This window comes from Anastrepha obliqua, chromosome 1 (genome assembly GCF_027943255.1).
Source record: "Anastrepha obliqua isolate idAnaObli1 chromosome 1, idAnaObli1_1.0, whole genome shotgun sequence".
Lineage (NCBI taxonomy): Eukaryota > Metazoa > Arthropoda > Insecta > Diptera > Tephritidae > Anastrepha > Anastrepha obliqua.
The window spans coordinates 75,149,867-75,167,617 of NC_072892.1; the positions used below are offsets into that span (position 1 = coordinate 75,149,867).

Sequence of the window (17,751 nt, forward strand, 5' to 3'; positions counted from 1 at the left end):
CCAGTGCGTGATAGCGGCGGACTATCCAAATTCTTGTTTGCGTGTCCCAGTTATCCATTTTAATAAATTTTAAAGATCAATCTGCAAATTAAAACAAAAATGGAACAGATAACTTAAAAAGAAAAAAAGTTATTCAATTTTTTTTTGGTAGCGGCTTTCATCAGCCACCCTGTAGTTCATTTATCTATAATTAACATTATTCAACATTGTTTTTAAGTTATTTTAACAAAAATTAAAATTAGTCCAAGTTTATTTTATAAATAATTTCGAAATGTACTGTTTGGCAACACTGTATGGTGAGAGAGCAATCCTGAGAGGAATTTTCAAAAATCCTGCGGTAAAATCTACGATACTACGATATGGAAGGGAAGTAATTTTTCATTTGCATGGGGTTCTCATTAGTTTGATCGAAACAGCTGACAGGGGACTGCGATTACGTCGGTGGCTGTTTGCAGCATCAATCTTTTGCTATCAGCCATTTTATATTATTACTGTTTTCACGCACAGCGGGGATGAGATTATACATACGAGCATTTTCAGCAAAGAAATCAACGATTGTTAGCCATTAAGAATGCCACTCATTTTAGGAGAGGTAGCCAAAACCTAGCTATGCAATAATTTGCGAAAAAAACTCCAAAGTTTATGAATAAAAAAAATTATGTTTCTCGCAAAAGTGCTAAATTTGTTCCGCCTCTCCAAACGGATTATTAAATTTTTGATAAAATATATCTCGTAGGCTTTATCTTGATACAAACTTGAAAGTTCGGAAAATCGCATTAAGTATATATTTACCGATAAAATATGTATATAAGTATATATCATATAAACGCATTCATATGTAAATATATGTCAGAGAACGTTAAAGTATAGAGAAGTCTCACGAGCTACGAATAGTGTGAATTGTCAAAAATGAAGTCTGACCGCGAAGACTTTTTCACCTCGCTCAACTCGACAGAGGGGAACTTCTTAACAGAGATAATTACACTGAATTATGTACAAGTACATTGGCTCTGCTCAGTTTTTGGTTTCTGTATGAAATCAAATTGACGAATGCCGACGGCATTTTGCAAGGCATTTGCTTGTGCATTTCTATGTTCCCTTGATAAACGAAAATGTATTCAGTTTATATTTTCAAACAAATACAATGCAAATAAAGATTTGAAATTGTGCGCCAACATTTAAAATCAAAGTAACTTTAATGATTGATGCTTTAATTTTAAAAGAAGAATTTAAACGAAATACATTATAAAACGACCTCACATCTTGTTGTGTGCGTTTTAGTATATTTGATGAAAATTTTTACTAATTTTACGAGTCGAAATTAATTTTAGACAAGAATTCAAAGAGCATATTGGTATATTGATGAATATATATGTATATCAATATATGTTTATATACATATATTTTGTCTATACTAATATTATAAAGAGGAAAACTTTGTTTGTTTGTTTGTTTGTTTGTAACGAATAGGCTCAAAAACTACTGGACCGATTTTAAAAATTCTTTCACCATTCGAAAACTACATTATCCACGAGTAACATGGATTACACTTTATTTTGGAAAAGATAGGGTTCCGTAAGATATTTGGATTTTTCGGACACAAACTGAAAAAAATCTTATATATAAAATAAAATAAAGTCAACTTTTAGTGTGTGTTCGCTAACCGGCCGTGTCTGCACCGAATTAAACCAAACTTACACACATTGCTAAGAAGATATTGAAGATGGTTTCCGTATAGTTTGGATACCTATTGGTGGATAGGGCTCGAGATATAGGTCAAAACGTGGACCCGGGTAACCTTTGGTTGTGTATGTACAATATGGATATCAAATGAAAGCTGTTGGTAAGTGCTTTAATACGGGGTAATTTTCATACCTATTCATGACTAGGGTCTCGAAATATATGCCAAAACGTGGACCCGCCGTGTCTTTGAACCTAGAATGTGTTTGTACAATATGGATATCAAATTGAAGCTGTTGGTGAATGCCTGTACAGAGTATTTTTCATGCCGCTACGTGACTGGGGTCTCGAGATATAGGTCAAAACGTGGACCCGGGTAACCTTTGGTTGTGTATGTACAATATGGGTATCAAATGAAAGCTGTTGATAAGTGCTTTAATACGGGGTAATTTTCATACCTATTGATGACTAGGGTCTCGAAATATATGCCAAAACGTGGATCCGTCGTGTCTTTGCACCGAATTAAACCAAACTTACAACAAACAATGTGTCAATATTTCTTTCTGATTTGGATGCCATAAGGAAAAAACGTAAGTGCAACATGTAAAAATCGTTTGTGAATTTTTTTGGAGTGGATTTGGAACAGTGAATAATTTCTTACGAAATTTGAGAATTTAATGTGAAATCCGAATGAAATTATGTGTTCGTGGAAAAAAATTTTTTTTTCGTTTTTTTTTTTTTGAAAAATATAAATGGATAATGGTTAAAAAAGCTCCAATGCTTAATGAAACATATATGTAAATTGAAACGAAAAATTCATGGATGATCAGGAAAAAAGACGATTGTTTATTCATATGCGTTGATTTGAAATTTAAAAACAATCTTCTTTTTTCCTGATTTTCAATTTATATTTTATATTTACTCAAAAACAAATAGAAAAACAAAAAATATTGTTTATGCCAAAGCGCTTGAATAAAGAATCAAGAAATAAATAATATGAAAACCATATATTTTCTGTTCTAAACCATATCTATTCTATTTTAGTATGCCCAGCGAAGGGGGCCGGGTTTGCTAGTTAGTTATATTTGTGCAAAAGTTCAATTGCATCTTGAATTCTTATAGTGTTACAAATGTATGTGCACACGCACTGCAGCAACAATGACCTATATCACGACGCATTGCCTTATCATATTTCATGCAATAATTAGGGAGTAAATATTCGAATGATCGAATTATTGCAAATGCTAAAACAATTTCTTCTGCATATGCATCGGCGTATTTGCATGTGCGTATATGCACATTTGATTCCCTAGCCTATGTACGTACATATACATATGTGTTTTGACATATACATATGTACATATATAATTGATCAAATTAAAAAATTCTTTATAGAAAACGCTTCATTACCAGGCACACAGAAAGGTGGCATATACAAATATAAATACTATATGTCAATTGAATTCAAGCAAAACAATGCTTAGTAAGGGGGGAGCCTGGTTTATGAGGTCTAAAAATTGCATCTCTTTGCGATTTTTTTTTAAGGAAAAAATTAATTTAGCACTGCAAAGTTTTTTTTATCTGTTAATGAACATTTAAAAAGTATAAAAAATTTTTGTACTGGTTAAAATGAGTTGAAAAAAATGTTTAACATAGAAATTAGTAGAACGCTGGTGTTTCGAACTGGCGTACAAGATACAGCTCGTAATTATTATCTAAAGCAAAAAATTCAAATGGATTTCTAATTATCATAATTTTTTATTCTAGATGAACTAAGAAAACTGAGAGAAATTCCAAAATTTCAACTTTTTGGAGGTTTCAAAAAAAAAAAAATTCACTTCAACTTGGTATAAAAATCTTGAAAATTTTTTTTTGTCTATTTTGTTAGTTCAAATAGAAGAGAATTTAATACTGAAGGGAACAAGCTATGATTCATTTCAAAAGGTTCATTAGTTTTTTTTTCATTCATGTACGCCAATTCAAAGAAATCATAAAAATCAAAAGTCGAGAAAAGAAGATAAAGATTGTACTATAGCTGTCCGGTCACAGCGTAACTACCTAACGCTCGCCTCCCTTTGGCTTTGTATCTACGGAAATATTGAGAATTAGGCCCTGTAACTTTGTGTGAATATTCTGAAATATATTAGGAATCGCTTAAAACTAAAAAAACAAAATTGATTTTTTTGACCTTAGGTATTAACCAGGCTCCCCCCTTAATATACACATCTGCATGTACATACAACCGCACACACAGGGCACTCACTTTATTCCTCAAATTGCGTATGGCGTTCAAAGCTAAAATTCTATGCCTAGCGATTACAAGAACAAAATGCATTAATAGGCGGAGCCGTAGCGACCATCATTCTAGTTGCCATGGTGCTGAACAGCTCAAAATAGTCGCGACGGCGCTGAACAGTTTCAATAAAAACTCATCATATAAAAATTCATTGATAAATTCGAGCTCATATTTTCTGGACCATTCGAAAATAGTCAATATTGGAATATTTCGCGTTGAATTATTTGCCAATATTTGGTAAATCTTGAATTTTTGTCAAGTCGAGTGCCCGCGGCTTCGTACATATGTATGTAAATATGTCTTTCTAAATGCTCGACAGCCGCAGCTGCTTTGCGTCAAGTGCGCGCATGAGCATACAGTAAGTTGCAGAAAAAAACTAATATAGTAGCTTAAAAAAAGGTCTGATTCGGACATTTTAATACTAAGAGAAAATTTGGGAACAATTGTTTTATGTTCTCTGATAGTAGGTAAATAGTTAATTAGTATATTACTTTACGTATGTAGTACTTCAATTGATAAAAAGTGCGCAAAACATATGCATATATCTGCATAGTTAGAAACTTACTCTGAAATCAGAGCATTTGAAGGTGCCTGTACAATTTCAAGGCTACTGTACATACAATGCTGTGCCTATGAATGTGCGCTGCGCCTATAAATGCGCGCTGGATTTCTTCCGAAGTTTAACCATTATTTTTTTTAATGCAAGTGCACATATGTACATACACACAGCATATATATTGTATTATATATGCGCATATGTATATAAATTCACAAATTTACATTTGCATATGCCATTTTCCTGTGCGCCTGGTAATGAAGCGTTTTCTATAGAGGATTTTGATTCAGTTGAAGGGAATTAACTAACAAATTTTCCAGACACCACCAGACAGACAGACATAACATATGTATATAATTTTGGATGATTGGGAAAAGAATCAAATATAATATATAGGTCATATTAAAAAGCTACCTAACATTCTTTCCTTCTAATCACCAACAAATTTACATAATTCAGTCCCTTACTGTTAAGTTTTGGTGAAAAATGTGTCTGTGGTGCTCAGTCTTCGCGAGACGAGTACCCCTCGAAATTCCATACGTTCCTGTCATTGAGACTTCTCTATACTTTAACGTTCTCTGTACGAGTATATGTGTTGCACTTTTATACTCACGCATCATGTGAATTTATGTCCACGCTCACAGAACTAGGGTCGAGTTTATTTCTTCCGAATATTTTCAGCATATTTTCAAACCAATTGTCAGAAGTTATATCCATGGATTCCAACTGCTTCGCAGCAGCTGTGATATTTGTAAAACCTTTCCAGGGTTCCGATTGAATTCGCAGTGAAGATAGTTTAACTAAGGCAGCTCCTTTAAGTGAAGGCGCTCTCTTCAGATAAGCTTTGAGCGATTTAAAAATAAGATCTGTCTAAAATACAAGTTGAAATTAAAATACAAATTACGTAGGTTTATAAAATTCCATACTCTTTTTACAGTGCTTTGAAGATCACTGTTTGAATGATGAGCCACGAAAAGCGCAGAGGTTATATCGGGTAGTGCCCACATTGTAGCTCGCGTGCAAACTGTTGGATTTGGGTACTCTTGTGGCAATATTCCAAGGGTAAAGAGTATAAGAATTGAGTTATGAGCGACGCGTGAGGAATATTTTAAGAGTAATTCTTCAACTGCTTTTAAATAATCCGGGCTTCGGACAATAATCGGTTTATTCCAATCCTTCGGCATCAAATTAGTCCAATTAAGCTACGATTAAAAACATTATTCAAAACATATTACAATATAACAACTATAATAACAATATATGTACCTCACAGAAATAAGTATATCTGCAAAGTTTTTATACCGATATCTTTCTTGATAGTAACGGTACATTTTTGTTTAGTATGCCAAAGTATGTCTTTGCAGTTCAACTTAACTATTCGCTTGTAAAATTCTTCTTTAGTCATTATTCTTAGTACCGTTATTACAACTTTGTGTTGCGAGATTTAGTTTTCATATAAAATAAGTATATGGTATGTGCAATCAGAGATGAGTATTGATTTGGCAAGCATAGAGAGCAAGTTATCAAAAAATTTTGTATTATTTGCATTGGTATCATAAAGAAAAATGTAAGTAAAATAGAATACTTCTTTTGAACAAAGAATAATTTAATTATTGATGGGTTAATCCGTGAAATACCACGTTGAAGACATTTATCCGGTCTTTCCACGGCTATAAACGCAGCTGACCATCATTATTATACAATACATATTTTCATATGTGTCCAAAATTTTGTAAAAAAATTTCAATCGGCATAAAGTAGTTTTACTTTTCAATTTTTTTACAAGTTAACCTGTTCAGCTGACTGGTTTTCCCCCCTCTACGGCGCAACTGACCTTTTTTTTTTATTCTACTAAATGTCAACAATACACAAAAAAAATTTCCGCCGGTATTAAATGAGTTTGTAAAACTTTTTTTTCGACACGTTTCGCAGCATCCCACGCACGTACCCACCGCTACTGGATCAGCTGACGAATGGTTTCGTCATCCATTGGATGGCTTCTGTCTTCAGTATTAAAATCAGTCGGCATGAAATGATGAGGTCCAAATGACCCTTGGCTCCCGGACTAAAACGAGAAATTCGACGGTGCTCAAAAAGGAATGCCTTGCAAGGAAATCAAACACCATTTAAGTCTTAAGGTCACCGATAGTCGAATACATCATCGAGGACGGCACACTTAAATATTGTTTGCGAGAGCCGGTACCAAGACTATTAGAACGCCACATTAAGGCTCATTTAGCATTTGCCGGAAAATATACATTTTGGGCTAACGAATTCCGAAACGTTGTATTTTCGGACGAATAAAAGTTCAATTTGGATGGTCCAGATGGTTGCCAGAAATATTTGCGGACGTTAAACATATTTATGTGTTGTTCATTTCTCAAATTTACTTACGAATGGATAGATTTCCTGCAATGACGAAATATTGTACAAAACTGAACTATTCCAGAAACCCCGAAGAGAATGCTCCACACGAATCTGTAGATAAGAATAGCAAAACATATAACCACATATTATTTATTTATTTATTTCATCAATTAAAGTATAACTTAAATAGATTACTAATATTAAAGCTTAAATATAATATATGGTAAACAATACTGTGTCACAATTCAAAAAGTGTATCTCCAGATTAAGTGTATCTCCAGATTAAGTCTTGATTTGAAAGTCTCTCGTGAGTTAGAGAATATATCCAAATGTTTGCATAATTGGTTAGACTGTCTTATACGTGAAGTTGGAGAAGGTATTAAAAAAGAAAGTAAGATAAAAATAAGTTCGTGCGGTTTTACAACAGATGGCGTAACTTGATTATTATTCCATCGATCCACATTTCCAAACATTCATTGGAGAGCTACTGTCGTAAGGCACAAACGTCAGTATAAGTTTTTTATTTGAAGCGTAAACAACAATATTTTTACCACACTTGAAAATGTCGAATTTCGTGCCAAATAATGTGTTTTTGCGGGGAATTCTTCTTCATTATTTTAATATGAAGAAAAAAGCAGCCGAAAGTCATCGTATCTTGGTGGAAGTTTATGGTGAGCATGCTCTAGCTGAGCGAACGTGCCAGAAGTGGTTTGCACGCTTTAAAAGTGGTGATTTTGGCTTGGAAGACGAAGAACGCGAGGGTGCGCCGCCAAAGTTCATGGATACCGAATTGGAGGAATTGCTCGATCAAGATCCGGCTCAAACGCAAGAAGAGGTTGCAAAAACTTTGGGAGTTGATCAATCAACCATTTCCAAACGTTCAAAAGCCATGGGAATGATCCGAAAGGTAGGCCATTGGGTGCCGTATGAATTGCAGCCAAGAGACGTTGAACGCCGTTTTATGGCATGCGAACAACTGCTTCAACGGCACAAAAGAAAGGGTTTTTTGCATCGAATTGTGACTGGCGATGAAAAGTGGGTCCATTACGACAATCCAAAACGTCGGGCAACGTATGGATACCCTGGCCATGCTTCAACATCGACGTCGGCGCAGAATATTCATGGCCTGAAGGTTATGCTGTGTATCTGGTGGGACCAGCTGGGTGTTGTGTATTATGAGCTACTGAAACCGAATGAAACGATTACGGGGGATGTCTACCGACGACAATTGATGCGTTTGAGCCGAGCACTGCGAGAAAAACGGCCGCAATACGCCGATAGACACGACAAAGTTATTTTGCAACATGACAATGCTCGGCCACATGTTGCACAAGTGGTCAAAACATACTTAGAAACGCTCAAATGGGATGTCCTACCCCACCCGCCGTATAGTCCAGACCTTGCGCCATCCGATTACTATCTCTTCCGATTGATGCAACATGGCCTGGCTGACCAGCACTTCCGTAATTACGATGAAGTCAAAAAATGGATCGATTCGTGGATTGCGGCAAAACCGACCGAATTTTTCACAAAGGGAATCCGTGAATTGCCAGAAAGATGGGAAAAAGTAGTAGTAAGCGATGGACAATACTTTGAATATTAAATTTGTAACCATTTTACGTCAATAAAGTTTCAAATTTCGAAAAAAAAACCGCACGAACTTATTCATAGTCCTATTAGTAGTAGTAGAAGTGCAACCATTTGAGTGCATTCAGCAATTTTCGGCAAGGTAGCGAAGCAATTTATTTTTGAAGCACGAGCTTTCTTTTATCTGTTGAATTTTGTAAGGTAAGGTATTCCAAAGACGGACAGAGAACACAAAGTATTGACGTTCAGTCACCAAACAACCGTATTTCATCGGGACTAAGTTTAACGAACGGCAGGACTTTGAAAACATAAGTTGATCTTTGAGGTATCTGGGTTCCTGAGTGTTTCTGATCTTCTGGAGTAATGTCGTAAAAATATACGGAATAAATTTTTTTCGCAAAAACAGAAATATGGTCATAACGTTTTTTACATTAAACGTATCTTGAAATATTTTTATACAATACATTAACCTTACTATGACACACACTATCACAAGGAGTATATAACTCACACCCATACAGTAACTTTGGTAACAAATACTTTTCAGCTAGTAGCAGTCGAATATTTACTGGTGTAAAATGTGGAGTTGTCCATAAATTTCGAAGCATGCCATAAACTTTGCCTATGGCAATAAAGATGTCGTTGCTCCATGTGAAAGTTCTATTAAAAGTAACCCATACATTTTTACCAATTTTATCGAGATTGATATATTTTTTGTATATAACGACACATTGGGACTTATCAGGATTAAGAATTAATCCGTTGTCAGAAGCTCACTTGCTTGTGAGGCTCAAGTAAGAATTCAAATTACTGATGATACTGAAATTACTGACGCAACTAACATATAGATAATTGAACGTCATCGTCGTATATATGAACATCACCATATTTAATTACACTGAACAAATCATTAATGTACAAGACAAATGAAAGAGGGCCAAGGATAGAGCCTTGAGATACACCTCTGGTTACAGGTAGAAAATTGGGTATGGTATTATCCCCTGATACTGCTTGTAATCGGTCACTAAGATATGTTTCCATAAGAGTTAAAGCCGAAAACTAAATACGTTTTTAAGCTTCTAGATTAAAAGTTTATGGTCTACGGAGTCAAATGCCTTGGAACGGCAAATTAGAGTTAGAAAAGTCGCATGCCTTTTGTCAATGTTGAGCCTTAGGTCATCAGACACTTTCAGGAGTGCTGTGATGCAGCTTCCACTACATCTAAACCCCGACTGCAATGTGTTCACCAAGGCGTTGTTATACAGAAACGTGCTTATCTGGCGATGCATAATACGCTCAAGAACTTTAAATAAGAACGGCAATATTGCAATCGGGCGGTAGTCTCTTTTCGGTTTCTTAATTGGTATAATTTTGGCTCTCTTCCAAGAGTTGGGAAAGATTGACGTGGTTAAGATGGTATTTAGAGTATAAGTAAGATATTTTAAGAACTTTCGTGACAGGCATTTTAGAAATTTTGGATGACCGGCCACATTCGACTTCACACTAATCGGCACATTCGAAACAGAAACTGGACATCACAACGTTAAGATTAGAATTGTAATTATCATAACAAATATTATAAACAGAGCCGGGCAAGTACACAATTTTCTCATTTAGTACATTTACATTAACATCACATAAATCGAATATAGATTGATTTTTGTTCCCAATCCCGATCGCACGAATTTTGTTCCACGTCTGCTTCGAACCCACTGCAGTACTAAACTGTTGCTCATAGTATTTTAGTTTACTTAATCTAATTAATCTAATTCGGCTGCCGTAGCCGAATGGGTTGGTGCGTACCTACCATTCGGAATTCACAGAGAGAACGTAGGTTCGAATCTCGGTGAATCACCAAAATTAATAAAAACATTTTTTTAATAGCGGTCGCCCCTCGGCAGGCCATGGCAAATCTCCGAGTGTATTTCTGCCATGAAAAAGCTCCTCATAAAAATATCTGCCGTTCGGAGTCGGCTTGAAACTTTAGGTCCCTCCATTTTGTGTAACAACATCAACAACATCGGCCAAACACCCATGCTGTATGCGCCAATTATATATATATATATATATATATATATATATATATATATATACAGCCAATAAGGATTTTTTCATACTTAGTTTTAATTTCAAGGAAAATATATTCTATTAGGTTCGTAGTTTCCGAAATACACTTCAGGGAGCAAGAAAGACTATTAGATGGCAAACTCTGAGCGTTGAGATGACATATTTTCAGTCCAGATTTTAGCATACTTAGTACTCGAATTATATTAAAAGTGGTATCTCTGCCCGTGCGAAATTCTTTATCCTTACCTATCATTGGCGACAGAAGTGAAGAAGAGAACAGTGCATATAAAACCCTTTAAAAATCGAATATTACCGAATATGACAGGAAGTATGGTTAAACAGGAGTTAAGAGAAAGTTTAAGTAGCGGAAATAAAGAATATGAGAGGAAGAGGGAAATAAAAAGAAGATACAATTTCTTTAAAAAATTTAATAGCTGGACTTTTTGTCCAGAAAACATACCATGCGGCTGCGACGATACGGGCAATTGGCTAAAGGAAGCAGTTCCTACGCTGAATCAGTGGAAAGATGCACAGCTGAAGATTGTGCAGGAGGTAAATATTATATACCGCGCCCACAAATCCTCGTTGGTCACTTTCCTGAATTGGACAGCTCCTCAACTGAAGTTATTATTAGCCTCCTCGATGACCAAAATGAAGACCTCAAAACGAATGACTGGCGGGTGCTTAACGGAAAGCGCAAGGGTTCTGTGGTAGAAATTACCGTTGCTATCGACCGAATCTCCGCAGAGGTCATAAAAACCTTCCACAACTTGCTGAATTATGGGTTCGGTGAAATTCAACTGCAGCCAAAATCAGCCGAAGAAGACCGAAAGGGATTCTGAGCCTTCGGTAAAACAGAGCTCGGAGGAAGTAGGCACTTCGAAAGCAACGGCTTCAATAGCCCAGGGCGATAAAGCTAGTTGCTCCAGGCACGATGCTGGTAAACCAACAACAGCCAGCACATATCGCGATAAAGTGGCTGACGGCATTTGCATTTGACCCCCGCTGAAGGCCGATTAAAGAGCGCACAGCCATAACAAGGCTCGAAAAAGGGACCAGATTTCCGCTGAGGAAGCAGCCTTACTAAAAAGCAGCTGAGGCAAGAAAAAAACAGTCATTGCCAAACGAAGGATCGCTAGATGACCTGGCCAATCCAAAAACCTCCTAACAGCAAAAGGCAACTCGGATGCCTTCAAATAAATCTCTATATTACGCGAAAGCAGCCTCGGACGTGCTTACGAAGAGATTTAACCAAGAACTCTTGGATGTAGCGTTCATTCAAGAACCATGGGTATGTCAAGGCATCGTTGTGGGACTCCAGAACGTAAACTGTAAGTTTATATATGCTGCTAACAAAAACCGCCCCAGAGTTGGCGGTGATAATAAATAATCAACTAACTTTTATCCAATTTTCACAGTTTATTACAAAAAACCTGGTGACAATTTGAGTAAAAGCGCCAACGAGCAAAGCTGAGCATGAGGTAGTACTTGCCTCCGCTTACCTTCTAGGAGATGAGATTACTGCGGTTATATCTCTAGCGGAATACTGCCAACAAGTCTCTGGTTGATCCTCACTTTAATGCAAATGCTCACCATATAGCGGGGGTAAATCGAGGTAATGAACCGACTTTCATTAATGCAATCAGTGGAGAAGACCTTGACATCACTTTCTCGGGTCATATTGCTTTGTCTGAAGTCTCAAATTAGCATCTGTCAGAGGAAACATCTATGTCGGATCACAGACATATCAGGTTTGATATAGATGCGACCAAACCACAAATGACATTTTACAGAAACCCCAGAAAAACTATTTGAGACTGCTTTCTCTTTAGTTTAGAGCAAAGTGTTAGCTGCTCTAGGCGTCATATCCAGCTTATATCAGAGCTTGAGTTCGAATCAAACGAATTACACTCAAACATAACGCCTGCGTTTCATGAAAGTTGTCCAGTAAAAGTGAAAAGACACAAAGAAATGTTCCTTGGTGGAATAGTACACTTTCCGACCTTTGTAAAGAAACAAGAACTTTATGGAATAGAGCTAAAGAAACGGGGATTTGGTCCTCCTTCCCCTAACCAACTTCAACAAAGAATTGAGGAGATCTAAAAGAGCTACTTGGAATAATCATTGAACATCTTTCTAGTCCAAACGCTATTCGCATCCAAAAATCCTTATTAAAAGATCACTCAAACGGTATTAGTACCCTGAAAAGGCCAGGTCGGAGGATTTGGTGGCCTAGATCACTAGTGCTGGACGGGATCTCTGTGCCAGAAGTAACCACTACATCTGCGAGTGCTGAGAACTTAAAACTAGCAAACAAGCTATTCCCTGAAAAGCGGGTACCATGGGCGATATCAACATTCAGCCCATACAAATCTCCTGGCCCTGATGGGATATTCCCCTGTCTTTTACAGCAGGGTGCAAGCTACATTATCCCTAATTTGACCAGACTATACAAAGCAAGCTTACTGCTACGATATTTGCCTACAAAATGGGCTGTGGTTAAGGTTGTATTTATTCTAAAGGCATGGAAAAAACCGAACAATTGCTTAAACCATAGAAACCAATTAGACTCAACTCGTTTTTCCTTAAAACAATGGAAAATATAGTAGATCAGTATATAAGGGAAAACAACTTAGCCAACTTCCCCCTGCATCGACTCAAATCAGGGAAAGGGACATGAAGGACATGAGGGAAATGAAATGGCTGATGACCTTGCAAAACAAGGAGCAAATATGCAACTTACTGGTCCTGAGCCTTTCTGTGGACTCACAAAAGGCCACATTAATGAATTCCTTAGGAAATGGGAGGAAAAAAAACTTGCTGCACACTGGCTAAACTGCCGGTCAGCGTCAAGCCAAACTATTCCTAAGTCACAACAAAGGAATATCTGACAAACTTTTCTCACTAAACAGAGTAGATCTGCGTCTTTTAACACGATATCTTACAGGTTACTGCAGCCTGAGGTATCATCTAAATAATATTGGTCTATCTAAGACCAATGTCTGCCGCTTTTGCGAAATGGACATAGAAAGCTCAGAACATGTGCTTTGTGAATGTCCTGCGTTGGGCAGACAGAGACTTCATAACCTTGGTGGTATCGTAGTATCTCCATGCAATCTTTGGAACAACAAACCCAAAATTGTGCTAAAATTTTTCAAAAGCCTAAAACTCTAGGGTTAAAAAATAGGCCTTTCACAATAGATCAGCTCTGCTCGCAGTGCGTAATGGCCTTCTAATAATAATAATAACTTAGGCCTTTTATTTTTGCGTTTGTAAGCATTTGTGTCAGTATCGCGACAAATAGACCAACAGTATTCGCCAAGCATATGCGTAATGTCTTGTCCTTTAAAGCGCTTTTCAATAGCCGCAATGCCCTGATGGAACCTTTCGCCATGCTCATCGGTACAAGCTCCTAAATCACCAGGGAAACAATCTAAATGATTGTGAAGGAAATGGATCTTTAGCGAGATTAATATGCCCATTTCGCCATATGCCGAAATCATTTCTGCAACAATATTTTTATAATTGTCAGCTCGTTTGTTGCCAAGAAACTGCTCAATAACGGCAACTGTGCCTTTCCATGCACATTGTTCGATAGCATTCAATTATGATGAAAATTCACAACTTGCAACTATTTTTTTTATCTGCGGACCACTAAAAACACCTTAAATTATACACATCATTAAAAAAATAAAGTTACTAAAAGCCTTCGTAAAAAATACCTACTTTGCGCCGCTCAGTTTCGGAAAAATATTGCGCAAACTTGCAATCGCCTCGCCCTCACGATCCAGTTTTTTAACAAAATTTGATACGACACCGAGCTTAATGTGCAGTGATGGCAAAATGATTTGAGATGGCTGCACTAATGGTAGATTTCCTATACTTTCTACGCCTACTTTGTAGCATGTTCGCGGCTTCCACTTAAATTCAGTGTAATGCTGATCTCTTTTGCGACCTTCCCATGTACACAAAAAGCACTTCTTCTTCTTAATTGGCGCGATAACCGCTTACGCGATTTTGGCCGAGTTTAACAAAGCGCGCCAGTCGTTTCTTTCTCGTGCTAACCGGCGCCAATTGGACACACCAAGTGAAGCCAAGTTCTTCTCCACCTGATCTTTCCAACGCAGAGGAGGCCTTCCTCTTCCTCTACTACCACCAGCTGGTACCGCATCGAATACTTTCAAAGCCGGAGCGTTTGTATCCATTCGGACGACATGACCCAGCCAACGTAGCCGCTGGATCTTTATTCGCTGCGCTATGTCTATGTCGTCGTAAAGCTCATACAGCTCATCGTTCCATCGTCTGCGATATTCGCCGTTGCCAACGTGCAAAGGTCCAAAAATCTTACGCAGAATCTTTCTCTCGAACACTCCAAGCGTCGCTTCATCGGATGTTGACATCGTCCAAGCTTCTGCGCCATACGTCAGGACGGGCATGATGAGAGTCTTGTAGAGTGTTAGTTTTGTTCGTCGAGAGAGGACTTTACTGCTCAATTGCCTACTTAGTCCAAAGTAGCACTTGTTGGCAAGAGAGATTCTACGTTGGATTTCAAGGCTGACATTGTTATCGGTGTTAATGCTGGTTCCTAAATAAACGAAGTCCTTTACAACCTCGAATTTATAACTGTCTACAGTGACGTGGGTGCCGATACGCGAGTGCGCCGACTGTTTGTTTGAAGACAGGAGGTACTTCGTTTTGTCCTCGTTCACCACCAAACCCATTCGCTTTGCCTCTTTATCCAGCTTGGAGAAGGCAGAACTAACAGCGCGGTTGTTAAGGCCGATGATATCGATATCATCGGCATACGCCAACAATTGTACGCTCTTATAAAATATTGTGCCTGAGCGATTAAGTTCTGCGGCTCGTACGATGCTCTCCAACATCAGGTTAAAGAAGTCACCCGACAGCGAGTCACCCTGTCTGAAACCTCGTTTGGTATCAAACGGCTCGGAGAGGTCCTTCCCAATTCTGACGGCGCTACTGGTGTTGAGCAACGTCATCTTACATAGCCGTATTAGTTTTGCGGGGATACCAAATTCAGACATCGCGGCATACAGGTAACTTCTTTCCGTACTGTCGAATGCAGCTTTGAAGTCGACGAAAAGGTGGTGTGTGTCGATTCTCCTTTCATGGGTCTTTTCCAAGATTTGGCGTATTGAGAATATTTGGTCGATGGTAGACTTTCCAGGTCTGAAGCCACACTGATAAGGTCCAATCAGTTGGTTGACGGTGGGCTTCAGCTTTTCACACAATAAGCTCGCTAGAACCTTATAGGCGATATGTAGAAGACTAATCCCGCGGTAATTGGCACAAATTGCAGGGTCGCCCTTCTTATGGATTGGGCAGAGCACACTTAAATTCCAATCGGCAGGCATGCTTTCATCCGACCATATTTTGCATAGGAGCTGATGCATGCACCTTACCAGCTCCTCGCCGCCATGTTTGAATAGCTCAGCCGGCAGTCCGTCGGCGCCCGCGGCTTTGTTGTTTTGTAGCCGCGATATTGCTATTCTCACCTCGTCATGGTCGGGCAACGGAACTACAATTCCGTCGTCATCGATTGGGGTATCGGGATCTTCACATTCTCTACGACATGCGCAGCTGTCACTGTTTAACAGGTTCGAGAAGTGTTCCCTCCATAATTTAAGATTGCTCTGTACGTCAGTCACCAGATCGCCGTCTTTGTTCTTACAGGAAAACGCCCCGGTCTTAAAACCTTCTGTAAGCCGCCGAACTTTCTGGTAGAATTTTCGGGCGTTGTTCCTGTTGGCCAGCATCTCAAGCTCCTCGCACTCACGTATTTCGGCCTCTCGTTTCTTCTGTCGGATAATACGTCTCTCTTCCTTTTTCAGCTCTCTGTAGCGATCCCACATGGCTCGCGTTGCGCTCGATCGCAGCGTAGCTCTATAGGCGGCATCCTTTCTTTCTGCGGCAGCATGACATTCCTCGTCGTACCAATTGTTTTTTCGGGCTCGCCGGAATCCGATTTCTTCTTCGGCGGCGGTACGTAGGGAACGAGAAATGTTACTCCATTGCTCGTGCATGCCGGTTTGTTGGGAAGTGCTCTCTGAGAGCAGGAGTGAGAGTCGAGTGGCGAATCTTCTGGCTGTCTGTTGTGATTGCAGCTTTTCGATGTCGAACATTCTTTGCGTAGGTAGATGTACGTTTTTTGCTGCACAGAGGCGTGTGCGCAGTTTGGCTGCAACAAGGTAATGATCCGAGTCAATGTTGGGTCCTCGGATCGTACGTACATCTATTACACTAGAAGCGTGTCTTCCATTTATCACAACATGATCGATCTGGTTTCGCGTTTTTCGATCAGGGGACAGCCAGGTAGCTTGGTGGATTTTTTTATGCTGGAATCTGGTGCTGCAGACTACCATGTTTCGGGCCCCGGCGAAGTCGATCAGCCTCTGTCCGTTACCGGATGTTTCGTTGTGCAGGCTGAATTTTCCGACTGTGGGACCAAAAATTCCTTCCTTGCCCACCCTGGCGTTGAAGTCGCCAATCACGATTTTTATGTCGTGGCGGGGGCAGTGCTCATACGAACGCTCCAAGCGCTCATAGAAGGAATCTTTGGTCGCATCGTCCTTCTCTTCCGTCGGGGCGTGGGCGCAAATTAGCGATATGTTAAAAAAAAAAACGTGCTTTGATGCGGATTATTGCGAGACGCTCGTCCACCGGAGTGAACGACAGTACTTGGCGACGAAGTCTCTCTCCCACAACAAATCCGACACCGAATTTGCGCTCCTTTGCATGGCAGCTGTAGTAGACGTCGCAAGGTCCTATGGTTTTCTTGCCTTGCCCCGTCCATCGCATCTCTTGGATGGCAGTGATGTCAGCCTTTGCTCTTACGAGGACATCAACCAGCCGGGCAGAGGCACCTTCCCCATTAAGGGACCGGACATTCCAGGTGCATGCCCTCAAATCGTATTCCTTATTTCGTTTGCAGGGGTCGTCATCAGTTTTGGAAGTTCTCATCCGAGGCTTTGTTGCTGTTTTCATTGGGGGGGATTTTTAAGTGGCGGGTCCCAAACCCAGCGCACAACCAGCTATGCTGGGATGCTTCGCCTTCTCACGTTAGCTCACTCCCGAACGGGTGTTCGAAAGCTAACCAGAGGATACGTGGGCTAATCCCGGACGTTGTGAGCTGCTTGAACCATATGTAGAAGAATCGTCCTGGCCACTCCCAAGTGAA

At 39.0% G+C, this 17,751-nt stretch overlaps 1 protein-coding gene across 3 annotated transcripts in view; it reads right to left on the reverse strand.

Annotated features, from left to right (window-relative positions):
- Positions 1-17,751, reverse strand: part of LOC129252326 (endothelin-converting enzyme homolog) — a 101,033-nt gene that overhangs the window by 56,724 nt on the left and 26,558 nt on the right. For all 3 annotated transcript variants that reach the window (XM_054890921.1, XM_054890920.1, XM_054890919.1), the window contains 3 exons: positions 6,927-7,010; positions 5,459-5,734; positions 5,146-5,402 (listed from right to left, as the gene is read on the reverse strand). In XM_054890921.1, the coding sequence (XP_054746896.1) occupies positions 5,146-5,402; positions 5,459-5,734; positions 6,927-7,010 (617 nt within the window). The remainder of the gene's footprint in view (positions 1-5,145; positions 5,403-5,458; positions 5,735-6,926; positions 7,011-17,751) is intronic.